Below are 16,804 nucleotides of genomic sequence, written 5' to 3' on the forward strand. Positions count from 1 at the left end.
CAGCTTTTTTTAAAAGCCTGGAAGAAAAGCATGGGAGAGTGCCAGTGCCCCAAGGGCCCTCTAGCCAGCGTCCAGCGGAGCCCAGCTCCCAAATCGTTTGCCCCAAAGAGAGCAGCCCTAAAGGCAGCACGTCTCACAGCTGCCTCCCCAGCACTCCTTGCTGAGGTACGGCTAGTCAGCTTATTGTAGCAGTTGAATGAAATGCTGCACTGAAAAGCTACATCTCGCAACATCTGCCTGACTCCAAACTCAGAATATTGGGGGAGCTCTATGAAATAAGTGCATGTATTTGGACAAGGAGTTGGTCATTGAACCCTCACCTCACTCTCAAGTAGTGCCACAACTCCTGTCATAAAAACTGAGCTTGCTCTACCTGCTGTACCGAAACTTTGCTGCTCTAGTGGTCACAAACTCTCACCCATATTTCACCTGTAATTTAATCACGGCCCGTTCACCCTCACTTATTCTTGCTGCCAGCACTGTGCACGCATTTTTTCCCCTTGCCTAATACCACACACTGATTTCTTCATAGACAGTGTCTTTCCTGTTTTGTTTTGGTTCTGTAAATTTTTCCTAAATGCTATGTCCTCTATTCCTCACAAATCCCTCTCTAAACTCTTTTGAGTAAGAGCCGCCCCAATTTTTCCAAGAACTAAGCTGAGTTTGACCGCATGGAAGGAGAAGAAAGCTCTAGCTTTTGTCCTTAGGGCAGCAACAGGAGGGGAGGTCAAACACGTTACCTGGATAGAAAGTCATCAAAGAAACAATCCTATCAGATACTCAAGGAGGAGAAATGGAAGTGGGAATTACCCAAGTTACCATGCCAGCCACCATTTCTGTGTCTTCACCATGGGAAAGCTGCACATGAGTGCGCTGTGCAGACAACTTATGGACTTCAGCAGGAGATTTTGAGAGCAAGACAGCTCTGGGAGGGACTAGATGAGCCATTCAGCAGCTGCGCTTTCTGGGATGCATTTCCAAGCAATTGAGCCAAGTCCTGCTAAGGGAGAGAAGGGAGAGGTTCACAGAGGATATTTCTGCAGTGTCATACAGTAGGCCCAAGGCTGTTAGGGCAGCTGCCCATTCAAGGTGGCATTCAGGTAGTGCAGCAGGATGTGATCCGGGGCTGGATCTTCCCCGCTGAGAGCTGCTGACTTTGCACCTTTTTACACTGAAAGTACCCCTCTAGAACTCAAGAGCTGACCAAAAGGAAGGAGCAGGTTGGAGTGATGACAGTCTCTCTCACCAGGCAAACAGATGGGGAGAAAACCAGAGGGTGATCACTAAATCTACCCCTTTTGCAAACAAAATGACAGGCCAGAGAACGTTAAGTGGACATACTCAGACTGAAAGTAACCACAGTCACTGTGCCAACAACACAGCTGAAATGCCAGCAGCTACCTAAATGTTTTAAGCCTAAGAAATAAGACGGGTGAACTGGAATACATACTACAGTAAGAAAACACTTGAGTATTAGAAAGACTGTAAAAGTGAGGCAGTAAGTTGACCACCGTAACACTAAGATACAACACAGACGGCACAGAGTAGGCCATGGCGGTGGTGGAAAAACGATCAGGCTAAGCATGGCAGTGAGTAACACAGAAGCTGCAAAAACTGAAATCCCAACCCTGAACATGAAAAACAGAGTTCTGCATTACTGGAGAGCTACCTCTGTACTCCTGACTGCCCTGCCAGGATAGCACCAACTGCAACGTGCAGAGGAAGGTGCAGAAAAGCAGTAAAGACAGAAAGCGAAATGTTCATAGAGGAGTTATTCCTACACAGATTGAGCAAAACGGGATACAATGCAAAGATCAAATTTTTAGGTGCTATTTCAGAGAGCAGCTGCTTAGGAAGCTCAGAAGAACAGATGCAATTCTTAATTTGAAATGACCACAGAGGAGGTTATGGGACAAATTGACAAAAGTGAACATGAACAAATTGCAACAACAGATGGTACTCGCCCTCCCCATTTGAAAAGAGCTCCAGGATGCAATAGCTGACTACACACACTAATAACTGGTGCTCAGCTTCTTTTCTAAAATTGACTTTGTACCTGAGGACTGGGAGGTGGCACACATGGTGGCAGTGTTCTGAAAAGATCCCAGGTAAGATCTGGGTACCTACAGATCTGTAAACTTGGTGTCAAATTACCAGAAATTACAGAAACAGAGTAAAATCAATGGAAATACATTATGTGGAAAGAGTTACCCTGGCTTTTGTAGGTTTGCCTCACAGACCTATTGGAGTTCTTTGAAAATGTCAACAAGCCCCTGGCTAAGGGGGATCTGGCTAATATGGATCTCCAAAAAGCATCTGACAAGGCCCTCACAAAAGATATCTCAGGAAATTAAGCAGCCATGGCTTATGAGGGCAAGTTCTTAGATCAACAATTGGTTAAAAGCTAAGAACAGAGGGTAAAGGGCATGGTCTATCTTACAAGAGGGGAACAGCACCAATGGACTTCCATGAGGAGCTTTGCCAGGACCCATACTGTACAACCTGTTTCTAAATAACAATAAGAGGGTTAAGCAGCAAGGTGACAAGATTATTCGAGAGAGAAAACAGGAGGGGCATTTGTGAAGAAGTGCAGAAGAACATTATTAAACTAAGCAACTGGGTAATAAACCAGCAGAAAAAAATTAAATGTAGATAAATGTAGTGATGCACATGGGAGATAATTCCGGTTTCCCATTATAAAATGATGCCCTTTCAATTGTGCATAGAAATGTCAGCTCCATATTTGCTCAAAAAGGCAAACCAAATTCTAGAAGTTGTTGTAAAAGGAGTAAAAAGCAAGGCAATGAATATACTGCAGAAATATCTACATGTATTTCACTGTCAGGCCCTCCTCCTCCATAACTTTTGAACCAACTGACCCTATTCAAGCAAATTTGACAGAGGTAGCATTCTCAATTACTTTAAGTTCCAAAACCTCAATCTCATTACCAGACACTAGAGAAAACACAGCAGAAGCACAAAACAGAGGCTTATTAATCCCAGCAGCCTCAGAAGGATTTGTTGCATGGCATACACTCTTCTCCTTTAAGTGCAACTATTTTAACACTTCTACAGTAACAGCCCAGGAAAGTAGAGCACGGCAAGCTGTAGCTATGGAATTCTTTCTGATGTAAGAACTCAGATTCACCCAACCTGATAAATATGTATCTGTCTCCAAAACTCAAGGCATATTTAACGTCTGTTGCGTTACTTTTTTCTCTAAAAACTATCTATACTAGCAATAAAATTTGTTTTTATTAAAAAGGGAATAACTACTAAGATAATGTGCAACAAAACCAAAGATTAAACACTGAAATTTTGACCGCTGATTTTTCCCCAGTTTTGGGGCTTTTTTTAAGGATATGTTCCATCAGTTATGTGGAATTTACCCTGCAATTTACTATGAGCTGAAGTGACTGACAAGAGCAACCAAGATACCTCAGGCAAACCAGGTCACTCAGACTTTTTCTTGTTGTTTCATGATTAAAGGTTGACCACAAAAACCTTTACCTTCTGCGGAATGACATGCATGGTTGGCTAAATATGCAGGCAATTAACATAAAGATAACATGCATTTAAATTGAGGTCCCATTGACCCCCATCTCCTGACGGCAACCTTTGCTCTGAAAGCAGACAGCTTAGAAAAAATATTCAATTAATAAAAAGCCATGAAGGGCAACAAGTCCATTCTAATTCATTTAAAACTGAATACTGTTTACTGCTCCACATTTAATAAGTTAATAAACAACAACACCACGACTAACACCACAAGTAACAAGGGAATGTGGCTGAAAGATCTTTACAGAGATCATAATAAAAAAAAATATCAAAACAAAAATCTGTTTTTCTCCTTTGTTTAGAATAAAACAGGATTTTCTACAAGCAATGAACCAAACAAAAGCCTGTCATCTTTTAAATTTGAGCCACATCTTTCTTGCCTCTGCCTATGTCCTACCCCAAGAGTGATGCTACAGCTTGCTGCAGTAACTCCAATCCCCTACCCTAAGCATTCCTTACTGCTTCCACCCTCTCCTCCAACACCTGTACGTCTCTCCTGAACTCATCACTGGGCAAAACCAGCACAAGCTCTGGCTCCACCATAGATGAGCAAGTAGGGATTTACTGTGGTTACTTTAGGTGGACTAAAACTACCCCACTCCTGCGTTTCCTGCGGTGAGACCACTGAGTATCCACTCTATGTAGCTGCCCATTTTTATGAAAAAAATTACCTCTGTTGTGTTTGAAAGTTCCAGTCCTCTGGCATGGTTGCTTGAAATTGACCAATCCATTGTAAAATTCCATGTGAATAAAAAATTGAAAGCTTGGAGACTCTGAAATTATAAGCCAATCTAAGAGTTGGGCTTTTTTTTTTAATAAAAATTGTATCATTTGTAGTTTTTTAATCAAACTTGTAGTTTGGGGGTCCAGAGAAACCACATATCACACCACTGCCATCTAATGGAAGAAAACATCAGCCTATCATTGGTCCCATGGAAGACCCAGTCACACAAAAACTGTTCCATCGAGTAGAAGAGTCGTTCTACCACCCCTGACACGGCCTCCTCCTTTTCTCATATATAAATTTAGCTCTTCTCAAAACATCCTGGGTTGAAAAAACTTACTAAATGTTATCCAAATGTATGACTGCTCTCAGGAGAACCAAAAGACTGGTTTGGGGGTTTCTTTTTCAGGGAATTCAGTATTATTTTTTTTTTAAAAAAAGTTATTTAACTCCATTCAAAGTCGTAAGATTACTCACAGTACCTACATTAAGTGTGGACCCCGCTCTTTTTCAAAGCCCTGGGCTGCAGTTCATAGGACATGGTTGTCTTTAATTAATTTTTACAGTGTACAATTTGTTTCTGTACAGTCAACCAGTACCTAGAGCTTTACTGCTGTATGGCTACCATAACCTAAATAGATGGAGTAATACTAATAACATCCAGTAGGGTTTTTGTTCGGCATTGCGGGAGTTACACCGTTATTGCCAGAGGTTACAATTTTTCTCGTGTTGCACACACACTCCTACTCTAGCAATCCTACGCCATCTCCAGACAGGCAGCCCTCAAAGACAGAGTTAGTAAAAATGATGGCATGGTCTATTAGTGTTTTACTTACACTGTACATTATCTGCCAAGAAAGAGAACATTTACTTAATTTACTCGGGTAAGAGACTTCTACTCTTCTAACTAAAAGACAGGGATGTGCATTAATAGGGGAAAATGGGAACTGTGACTTCTCTGATCGCTGGCATACCACAGAAGATAAGTCACACTATAATTAACAGATCTGATTCAGAATGGTTCCTGTTGAGTAGTCGTGTTCAATAAGAGTGTCAATTGGATTTATTAACAAATAGACACTAGATCAAGGAAGTGTTTGTTTTGCATATGCTGTATACTCCACGAGCATCTAAGAGCGGGTTCCAGCAAAACTAAGGAGCTGGGCACTGTCCTCCTCTGCCTGGGGGTTCCACAGGTCAGCTGCTGCACTGAAGGTCTTGGGACATTTGAGAAACCAACTTCTCAGCAGAGTACCACTGCTTTTAGAAGAGATGACCTGCCTTCAAGCAACCAGAGGCCAAACAGATTTCTGGTATATGAGAAGCTATACCATGGCATTAGAGAAAAAACATTTAAGCAAAGCGATCCTGCAAGACAGTTGAAAGAGCCAGTGCATTGCAAGTGCGCTTTCAACAAAGCTGATTATGAGCCACTGTTCAAAGACAGAAAAATTTCTCTTCTGCTCAGTTCCGTGATATGAAATAGATATTTCCAAGTCTGCTGAGACCACTAAGAGCCTACTAACATTACCCAGTCCCAAAATGCACTTCAAACACATGCCAAACCACTGGCAAAGTTTTACACAGACCAATGAATCAAAACATTAATCACTGTGTATAAATGGAAATTTTACTTTTTTTATTTCTCTGGAAGGAAACAAAATTAAACCAATTATTTGCCAGCGATATGGGCCTGCAAATTTTGGAAGCAGTAAATTAAGAATAATCACAGATTAGATATGTCACATAATACTTGAGCATCTTGGGTCTCCTTACAGAAAATATTTGCTAGGCCAGGAGCTCATTCATGAAAAGATAATGACCCAAGAAAATTTTTCTTTAATTGCAAAGAAGACGTTTAAGAAAGTGTCTGGGGAACTAATTAGAAAGGAGTTTCCTCTGTAGAGGACCTGGCTGTAAACCCAACAAGCAATTTTTAGAGGACTTGCTTGAGACAGAGCACTGTTTAGATGCATTCAAGAATGTTTGCTTTGGTGCAGCAACATTTTGCAGACATGGGGGTGGGTACGTCTCCGAGTCCTCATCACGGCAGGGCAGCAGCCAGTGCTGGCAAACTCCAGCTATGATGACTTGCTTAGCACAACTCATCAAACCCTTTCCTATTTCACTTCAGCAGATGTGGACAGCATTCAAAAGTATACCAACAGGAAAATCTCTACCTCCAAGCTAAAGTGTGATTTTGCAAAATGCTCATGCACTTGCCAAGACACATATAACGCCTGCTGGCCACCCCATCAGGTGCCAGGAAAATAGTTCACCCAACAGCATCAGATGCTCCCACTGAGTGTCATTACTTTTTTATGTTACCTAAACATCCATAAACGCATCATCTGTAAGTACAAGGGGATGGCTACATATATATTCTTGAATATACACATGCACATCCCCCTCCCACCCCCCATCTAGTTTCTGAAAACTTCTTAAAATGGTCAGATTTACAGAGCACCATAGCTCATGAGCCTGCAGATCAAACAAGCTTCATTTGATAAGGTAGGGTGTGAACTTACAACACTTCCTTGGTGAGTGAACGACATCATAGTTTCTTATTAGCAATGCTTTTCATTTTATTTTGATGTATGCCAGCCTTTAGGGTGTTTAGATGTCTCCTTCAGGTATTTTTCCTAAAGGCTTGGTTCCTAGTCTCATGTGGTTACATAGTAATGCCACTTTTTAATTTAAAAAGAAAAAAAAGAATCTCAGCTTTTACTTATAAAAAACACAGGAGTGAAAATGAAGTTTAAAAAACCAGCAAACAAAAAACCTCCAAACATGTACAACTTTTAAACAACTAACCTTACGATGTTTAAATGTATCTCATCAAAAAACTTAGCACCGCAAGGTTTTTTGTTGCATCCTCCCCACCCCCACCTTTTTTTTTTTTTTTTTTCACTGTTTTGAAGTGGGGACTTGGTGACACTGCTAAAGATTTTGTCCTTCTAACTCAGGACATGTAATTTTATCAGCTAGCTTGCTAACCAAAGTTGGTGCAACTCAGCATAGTTTGTGCTCTCTGTTCAAAAGACCCAGGATCAGAAGGACCAGATTAGTTGGGGCTGCTACAGGTCAGTAGTGAGATGGATCAGCAGAGCCATAGATAAAACTTGCTGAGTGGCTGCCCACACTCAGCATCTATCCAGCCTTCATGAACGCCTGTCGGGCAACATGCCAAATTAAAATATTTCATATTGCTACACTTTTAATAACTTGTGAACTATTATGGCACTGATCAAGTAAGTTTTGAGTAGATCAAAAAAATGCAAACAAACAAAACTAATGCACAAAAAATCACCACATCCATTGTCTATCCAGGCATCAAAAATGGGATTGATTTATTTGTTACACAAGTCTAGAGCTTCAAGATTAAATAAGTCTGTTTTACAAATTATTTACTTTCTACAAGATCTATTTCCCCTTGAAGCATGCTGTGCATGCCCTCCTAGTGTGAACAGTTTACAGTCTGTGATCAGGCACAGACCTACTTGGCTGGATTTTTTTTTCTCTCTCAAAATGGCAATTCTGAGAATCATAAATAACACAGAACAGTTATTGCAATTCGAGCTTATTCCCAATAAATAAAATTTATTAACTAAATAGCTTTCTATGCAGCATAGCTCTTTCTTCACTAGCTCATTATTTTACATAGACTTGCTTCATGTTGCTAGTCACAACCAAATTGTGCCACCTCAAGTATAATAGGAACGGGAATTAATAAATATTAAATGAAAATGCATAATTTCATAGGAACACAAATAACCTTTAGTCTTCATACAATATATGCAAAAAAAACCACCTTTCTAAAATTTAAAGTTATGAAAGTAATTTGTCTAAAACACACCCCAAAATAGATCTACTATATGTTTATAAGCTTTGTTTATCTGAAGCTTCCAGCTCATTAAGCTCCAATGCATTAGGGTACTTAGGGATGCTGGTGAACTTAAACAGATGAGTAGCACCGCTGACACAAGGCAGGACAGACTTGTGACACAAGACAGGGAGATATGAAGCACCACTTTATCATGACATTCAAATTATCTCTAACACTGATAGTAAGCCTGCAGTTATCCCATTTTTGTTTACACAAATAAACTCTCAATTTATAAAATAGGTCATGGTAAATTTTAAGTCCTAGTCTAAAAAAAGCAAAACAACAGGAGAAATAGAATTGTATGCAATACATGCTGGGTTAACGCAGATGACCTCATGGCATTTTTTTACCACAAACCCACTGCAATCCTAACGACTGTGTATTTGCATTCCTAGTTTTCATATTTTAAAAATGAATAGATCATTGCTAACATTTCTCAGCAAGAAAAATGTCATAATGAAATATTACAATTATAGAGTCTCTATAGTTCCCCTCATCACGCTAGGCACATTTCTCTCCTAAAACAAACACTGCAATTCAGCAAATCAAGTCATGCATGGTTTGAAAAAATATACATAAAATGAAGAATATGCAGTTGAAGTGTTTGTCTCCTAGACATTACTGTGATTCATAGGTTTTATTTATTAAAAAAAATAAATCCCACAGGTGGGATTTTGGACTTTTAGTTGTTCTCCCGTGCTCATCTTCTAAGGTCCTAGCAAAATGCTCAAAATCATACGAGCTCCTGATTAAACAAGGAAGTAAATCTGCATGCATGCAATTAAAGTGTCTACAAGGGCAGATGCAGATGACAGTAATTCATACTGTAAGAAACAGGCTTGTGTATTTGGCAGATTAACTGTTCTGTATTCCATTGCTATGAGGTATGGAAACTGTACTGTGAAACAACCATTACTCATTCCCTCTGCTCTAAGCACGTAGGTCTATCAAAGGCAAGCCAGTCTGGAGAGGGCGGGGGGTGAGGGCTGGAAAGCGAAGAGTCTACACGTTTCAGATTAACGCTTCTCTTGAATGGTTTCTTTTATTTCATTTCCCCTACTTTTTAAATTAGCAAATACAGTAGACCCAGAAGGGAAATGCACAAGGCGGGGAGGGAAAGGGAAAAAGCAAAAGCAGCCAAAACTCTCCAACTTGTTCATTAGGGATTTTGTGTTTGAACAACTGAATGAATCATGTCTCTGTTTTTCATTATTCTCCATATGTGATTGTTCACTGCTTTGTTCAGTGATTTCTGGCCATTTTGTCATGACTGTGCTTATTTTGTTTTATATATTGTTCTATTACAGGGTGATTGTTGCTTCTCCTCTGCCTCGCTTAGCAGTTACGCCACCAACAAAGAGCAATCTGAAAATGAGAGGTTACGTCAAAAGGTTTCCCTAGTGAACTCCCTCGCAGCATATATGATTACTTTAGACCCAACTGCTTAATTCATACCAGGGAGAAATCCTCAAATAACACCATTCTTCAGCATGACAGGAACGTGATGGGTAGCTTTTTAAAAATCTGAGGAATATCTGAGAATGACTTGAAGTCCATTGGAGAGCGTTTTCCTTGTTTTTCCAAGAGGAAACCTAAGCATTCCTGCTAAGCAATAACCTATTTTAACAAATCTGCTGTTACATGGGGTATTTACTGGAAATAATTTCTTTGCCGTATTAAGTATTTTCCACTTTCGGCTCTACTCTATACCTTGGTCAACAACAAATGACACTAAAATAGATACTGCAATCTCCAATCATGTGATGACTTCTATCACCTCCTTGAATTTAATCCACTCTACTGCAGTGGATACACATCACAAGATGATATGTTAATTTAACAAGATATCTCTTATTTTGTGGAAGGTGAGTGAGATGCAGAAGACTGGAAAGGACCCAGCAAATTGCTCAAGGTTTTTTGCTTTTTGCTTGGGTGGGGTTGTTTCATTCCCTTGGTTTTGGTTTTTGTTGGGGGGGTGGGGGTGCGTTGGTCTTTTGGTGTGCGGTTAGTTGTTATTTTTTTAAGAAATGGATGCAGGTCCCAGTGTGTTAGAGAGACTTTCAACTTCAGGAAAAATCTTAGAGCAAATACTCATAGAAATCCATTCACAGACACTCAAAGGTAACAGGTGATTAGTACCATGCAAGCATGATTTAGCAAGAATAAATAATGTCACATCATACTTCAAACCAGAAGAAGGTAACTAGTCTTATGAATAGGTAAGTACTATATATATATAAATATATTAGTTAAACCTTGGTTGTCTCTCATAACTTGAGCAGATGGGAGAAATACGATCTAGCTAAAACTGCTATGATATAGTTGCCAAACCGATTAGCAGATCCAATAACAAAATAAAAGTTCTCAATGGCTCCATGTTGCACTACCTGGCGTACTGAAAGGACTTCCTCAGAAGTCTTCCCCAGGTCTGTTATTATGCAGTCTTTCCAAATTATCTTGTCCAGTGGATTAGAGAAATCATTTATTAACTTGAAGAGGATACTAAAGAGGTAAGTGCTGCAAGCACTCCGGAGACTTCAGATTTGAGAATAATCTCAGCAAATTAAAGAGTAGCCAGGGAAAAAAAATAGGATAAAGTTCAATACAGACAAATAAAAAGTACTAGCCTGAGGATGAAATAATCAACAGCACAGAGCAGAGCACACAATAAGGAGAGCTCGGCTGGCAGCAGTGCTGGAGAAAAAAAATCACAGAACCGGGGGCTGCAGAGAATCTCTTGGCATAAATCAGCACTGTTGCTTTCATGCAATACCCTGTGCCTCAGAAATATATCCATATTTTAAATACACAAAGTTATTTACATGCATATATCAACCAAGAGTAGCATCATGTGATCACACAGAGAAGACGAATGAAACAACCTCTCCACAGTATTTAAATGGTAAGATTTAGGCCGTCTGATATCCTCTGCCCAGCTCTAAGGTTTTCAAGTAAGAACTGAGCTAATTAGAGAGATCAGTGAAGTGCAATATAATCAAAAACTTAAACCAAATTGTCTTTAAGGAAAAAGTCAAAGGACCAGTGTTCAGTTTAAGGAAAAGATAGGGCAGATAAGTCTTCAAATATATCTTTGCTTCAAAAGAGGAAAGGAATAAACTGTTCTACATGTCCACTGGGGATAAGAAAGGAAGCAATAGGCTTAAATTGCATCAAGGGAGATTTGGGTTAGACATTAGGAAATGCTTCATTATAGTGAGGAAAAGGAGTGCTATCACGGATTGCCTGAAGAGCTTGAGGAATCTCCACCACTGGAGGCCTTTGAGAGAAGGTTAGAGAAACACCCCTCTGCAGTGGGTTAGAGCTGATCCTGCCCCAGGGCAGGTCCTGACCTCTTCAGGTCCCTTCCACTTCTGATTCCTGGGAAGCTTTTTTTTTTTTGGCAGCCTTACTGAAGAGAAAGGAAATTGTACCCAGCATTTAAAGCAAAAAAAGTCTACACTTTTTATGCCACTAAGCATAATGTTAATAAATCCAATTATGTTTACAATCGTTTAATAGCACCACTTATGTCATAAAGATGCATCTTTGAAAATACAAATAAGTATCTCTGCCCTACAGTGTAATACAACAGCGTGAAAGCAAATTTTTACAAAATTGCAGCTCACTGTTATATGGCCCCTACTGCAATAAACTCAAAGCTAACTACAATATACAGAACACCAAACCCAGATGTTTTTCTTTCTCAAAATTCTACCATACATGTTCTTTACAATCTTTCCACTTCACATTGTGTTTGCAAAACACATCCACTCCTTTCCTTGTTACCACCAGCAATGGAAACAGAAGGAAGTTCTGATCACATGGCACAACGTTTGTGGAGTATTTACCAGTCAAACACGCATTTAAAAACAAAACAAAAAGCTAAGAATTATCATTGAGCATGTTTCCCCCAGATTCCGTCCACCAGCCTTTAGGCACCTGGCTTATAGCATCCGCACTGACAACACAGCGGTCTCAGACAACCAAGCTCAGTGGAGATGAACACGTTTCTCCTGTGGACTTCACCTCGTTACTCAACACACTAATTCAGTTGAATTTGGTTCAAATCCAACTTTACCTGCTTGATTTGCATTACCATTTCAGACAGACGAATGCCAGAAAAAAAGATGAAAAAAGGATGGAGCTGACACATGAGAGCACAGAGAACACCTCCATCTTGTATGGTAGTGGGAAGGGGGACAAGGATCTACACATCCCCATCCCCAAAGGGAGGTCTTAGTCGGAGTGTAAAACAGAGAAGTGTGGCCTCAGGGCAATCCCAACCTACCTGATCACAGGTGTCCTGTTTCTTACTCCTCACCTCAGCCGCTCAGGCCCCTCCAGCTCTTCCCTAGCCCCAAGCCCCAGCTCCTTCCCACCCTGGAGCCCCGGCCCCGAGCACCCCTGCCCCAGAGCCCCCTCCTGTCCCACTGTGGCACTCTTCCTCCTTGTTAAACCGGCCCACAGACCATTCGATCCACCAGCAAATTTGTAGCTCCACCGCGCTGCAAGCCCCCTCTCCGAACAGCTCCCCACACCGCTCCCTGCCTCCACAGCACCAGCCCCGCAGCAGCCACAGCAGGCATGTCCCTCTGCCCCCAGCTCTGAAACCACAACACTTGCCCCTGTGCCCCCTGCCGCTGGCCACTCTCACAGGGCCTTCTGCTCTCGGACTACCCTGCCTGCCCACACAAGGGTATTCCTTCATAATTCAATTTATTAAAAAAAAAAAAAAAAAAAAAAAGCAGCCCAAGAAGAACACCCAAACCCAAAAGCCAAACATGTCTTGTTCCTCCTGTGATATTAAAAAAAAAAAAAAAAAAAAAAAAAAGAGAGTAATGTTATCAGAAGCCTGCCAGAACAGTGCTCCAAGGAAAGAAAACACGCGTTCAGGCAGAAGCAAACCCACAGCAGCGCTCGCTTCTGATGGCGGCCCATGACTGATCAGGTTGGAGGAGTTTTCTAGGACTTGAATGACAGTCTTCCAATCCACTTTTCTCTTGAGCAGCTAATGAATACTGTTGCTGCAGGCAATAAAGGCACACACTTCTACAAACCTCACGAACATCTTTGGTACAAATGGCATGATGTTGCCCCGTCTCGTAATTTCCCCAAATGTTCTCTCTGCTGCTTCTCTTCACACCCTATCTAGCCACTCATGAGACATTCCTGTACTGCAATGCATTTTCCTTTTACCAACTCAGATAGAAATACTGTCCAGAATGTGATTCTTATCAGAACAACCCACTCCAGTAAATCTTATTACTCCAAAAGGATTCTTGTATACCACTAGTGTAAAGTTAGAGTCATTTTGTAGCACAGCTTCTCCCCCATAGTCTTGATGGCTTTCCAGACTAGTAAATGAATAACAATTCTAGTCCTGAGATACTACTAGACATGTTAGTCAATATAGCTATACAAACACACACACACGTGAAACATGCTATATTTCATTAAAAATTGTTTTCATACATTAGTAGAAATATTAAGAGCACAAAACTGGAAGAGGAATCATTTTTATATCTTGGTATTGCAAGTTGTGGATATATTTGTGTCATAAAGAATAATTTCTACTTCCAATAGCGCAGTCCAAGACTTCACAAAAATAGAAAAATTAAACTATGTTTTGCTTAGGAAACTTTCCCCAAAGGTTTCTCATTTTTATATAGGAAATCAATTTGCATCACTGATGATATCATTCAAATCAGACAGCACTATGTGGTTAGAAGGTAATTTACTTTTCTGCTGAAGCAATTTGATACTTGTTCTGATTTGTGATTTTCATTTTGTTTGTTAATGAAAAAAATTAATGAGCAATGTTACTGGAAACACAACTCAAAGCTTTGGCATTATTAAATATGTTTGTAATATACTGTACATTATGTTGATTGCACAGTTGGAGCTAAAGCCTTGGCAGTCAGGCCACCAGTCAATCATTCAAACAGACAATGAACTCACAGGGCGGATGTTTTGCACGTACCTTTACACTGATTTGTGTTTTTGTCAAGAATTGCCTTTGTGGATACAATTTTTCCATACCTATGGAGAAAACAAAAAAACAGAAATACATATTATTATATTTTAATAATGTACATAGTTATTTTTGCACACATATAACACATATATACTAACTAGGAAGAGATCCAGTGCTCTTGAAAAATGTTTGCCTGGTACTCCTGCAGAGGTTCCTTCAGCAACTGCAGTTCAACAAACACCTTTAGAGTTCACCTGCAAAGCACTGGTCATTTGCCACACCCTGTCCATCTCTGGTCACTGCGCTGCACTGCCAGCATAAATACCAATTATAGGAAGCATTTATGGACATCAGCACTAGTAAAGAGGTTTCTTTAGTGAAATTCATTTGGTTTGCTTAGGTTTTTTTTTTTCATTTTTAGCTGCCAAACAAGGTTTGTTTTAATACAGATAAACCAGGCTCCTCCAGGATTAACAAACATGCAGGAATCAGGATAGGTTTTTTACATGCCTGCACACGGAACTGTGCTCACATGTGTATCCACGCCTGCACATACACATTCTGAACTTCCATTTTGCACAAACAGAAGCTTTGAGGTTTATGTGCATCTCCTAGTTCTTTCCGTATGAATGTTAATACTTGAATTTACATCACCTCCCACAGGTAGCATGGCACTGCACTGCAATTTGATAGACTTAGCACGACGAAGAGGGAATTCGGGCAGCTACAATTTGTTGCATTAAGCAACTAGACCATAAAACAGATACCTGTCTTTACCTCACAGAGGTTAAGATTAAAAATGCAAACTTTAAAAGTATCACAAAACCCTGGTAAAAGATCACAGAAGAGAGCATTTATAGCTGAATATAAGACTTCAAGAGAATAAGGAAAATAAAATTATTTCTCAAGTTACTGTTATGTCTTGGTCTCTGCTTCACCGAAGAGAACTTCCTCTAAAATGTCCTTTCCCCAAATTTTTTTAAAAAAAGCATTACTGATATTTTGATAGATTGGGCTTTCATTTGGAAGACTTTTCCATGGAAGACAACTTTCACCCTAAATGAAGGATGCATTTTATTTATATATATATATATATCTACATAAAAAATATTATAATAAAACTGCATCTTCCAATGGCAAAGCAACACCCATGAAAAATAACCAATAGCTCATAAATTATTAACCACTACAATGTATGGCAGACCAATTTTTATTTGTTAATTTTTATTAACAGCAATATAAATTTGATGTCAGTGACTTCTAATTGAAGTGCAGAAACCAGGATGTGGAAGACCTTGCTGCAACACCCTTCTCTGCCTCAGGAGGAAACCCGTGTCTCCTGCTACACAGACAAGAACTCCAACAGCAGCAGAGCACTGTTCTACATATTCAAGGCCATGCTCTTCTCTGCCCTACCAGTTTGTAAACATAGCCAGTACAACAGAAATTAAGGCGTGAGGTGGGGGGGTGGCGGGTGGAGACAAAGACAGGGAGCCAAAGAGGGGAAGGTACCATCACAGAGGAAAAGGGAAAAAGGGATCTTCGGGTTTTAGTCTGGACACAGCAAACAAATTATCTCGTGAAGGGGGAGCGGCACCAATGGGAAAGATTGGGAACAGCCTGCCTAAACATGCTCTTTAGTACCAGCAAATACGATTTGAGGCAGTTTTGTGCCTGACAAAGTTCTCAGCTGAAGGTTCCACACTGTGAGTGACATGTAAACACTCAGCTTTATCTAAAGGCCACTGTCTCTCCATCTCTCTTTACTCTGTTTTTGTGACTGATGCAAAGTGAGATTTTTCCATTTCACAGTTTTTCCTTTCCCTAAGAACCCGCAAAAGCATTTGTTTCCATTTGACTTTCATTTTGGGGAGGAAAAACATGCTTTGCTTTGTTTTATTTCAGACTGAAACCAGTCAGAAGGAGGGAAAACTGACCTAAAGGCATTAACAGTTTGCGCAACCCAAGCTGAGCCCCAATTCATCCATGTTTTAGGAATCAAAAAAATTGGTACAAGCCTTCCTTCCCTCCACCCCCCCACCCCCCCACCCCTTTTTTTGCTGGCTCTGTAGACAGGCAGGATTTTATGCTCTGAAGGCAGGCGTAATGCACTGCACACTCCACCACGATGGGTATGTGGGCACATAGTTGTGGGTCTATTTTGCCATAGCTGGCCCAACTCCAAACACATACAGAACAGATTTAATGTTAACCATGAGATCACATGCTTTTCTAACCTCAGGTGTTTTCAGAACTGGGGCCTTTATACTCACTTATGTTCCGCTTAATTTTATAATTCTTCATGGTAATACCTGAAGTTGACTTTGGCCTCGAAGACATTAAAGCACTTATCTTAAGATACGGCAAATCCAAATTCTCCGCCAGTGTGATTTACGGCTGTTCACTGGGCCAACTTACCCAGCAGGAAATTTGGCCTGTGTGGTGCATCTTCATTTCATTTGTTCAGATTTAAAATCAAATACATGAAAAACATGCAAAAACATGCCTATCTCCTGCAGTAAAGGGCCTCTGACAGATACATGGAAAAAGAATCCAAAAAAAATCGGCAGCTAACCCACAACAACCTCCAATAAAACACAATCCCTACCTAAACTTCCGCCAACAAAAACTAACACCCAGCCTCCATTTCAGCCCAGCCACT

General features: G+C 40.3%; 1 protein-coding gene across 8 annotated transcripts in view; it reads right to left on the reverse strand.

Annotated features, from left to right (window-relative positions):
- Positions 1 to 16,804, reverse strand: part of RBMS3 (RNA binding motif single stranded interacting protein 3) — a 719,214-nt gene that overhangs the window by 312,623 nt on the left and 389,787 nt on the right. For all 8 annotated transcript variants that reach the window (XM_055707003.1, XM_055707004.1, XM_055707002.1 and 5 more), the window contains one exon: positions 14,149 to 14,207. In XM_055707003.1, the coding sequence (XP_055562978.1) occupies positions 14,149 to 14,207 (59 nt within the window). The remainder of the gene's footprint in view (positions 1 to 14,148; positions 14,208 to 16,804) is intronic.

The sequence above is a fragment of the Falco cherrug genome, chromosome 4 (genome assembly GCF_023634085.1).
Source record: "Falco cherrug isolate bFalChe1 chromosome 4, bFalChe1.pri, whole genome shotgun sequence".
Lineage (NCBI taxonomy): Eukaryota > Metazoa > Chordata > Aves > Falconiformes > Falconidae > Falco > Falco cherrug.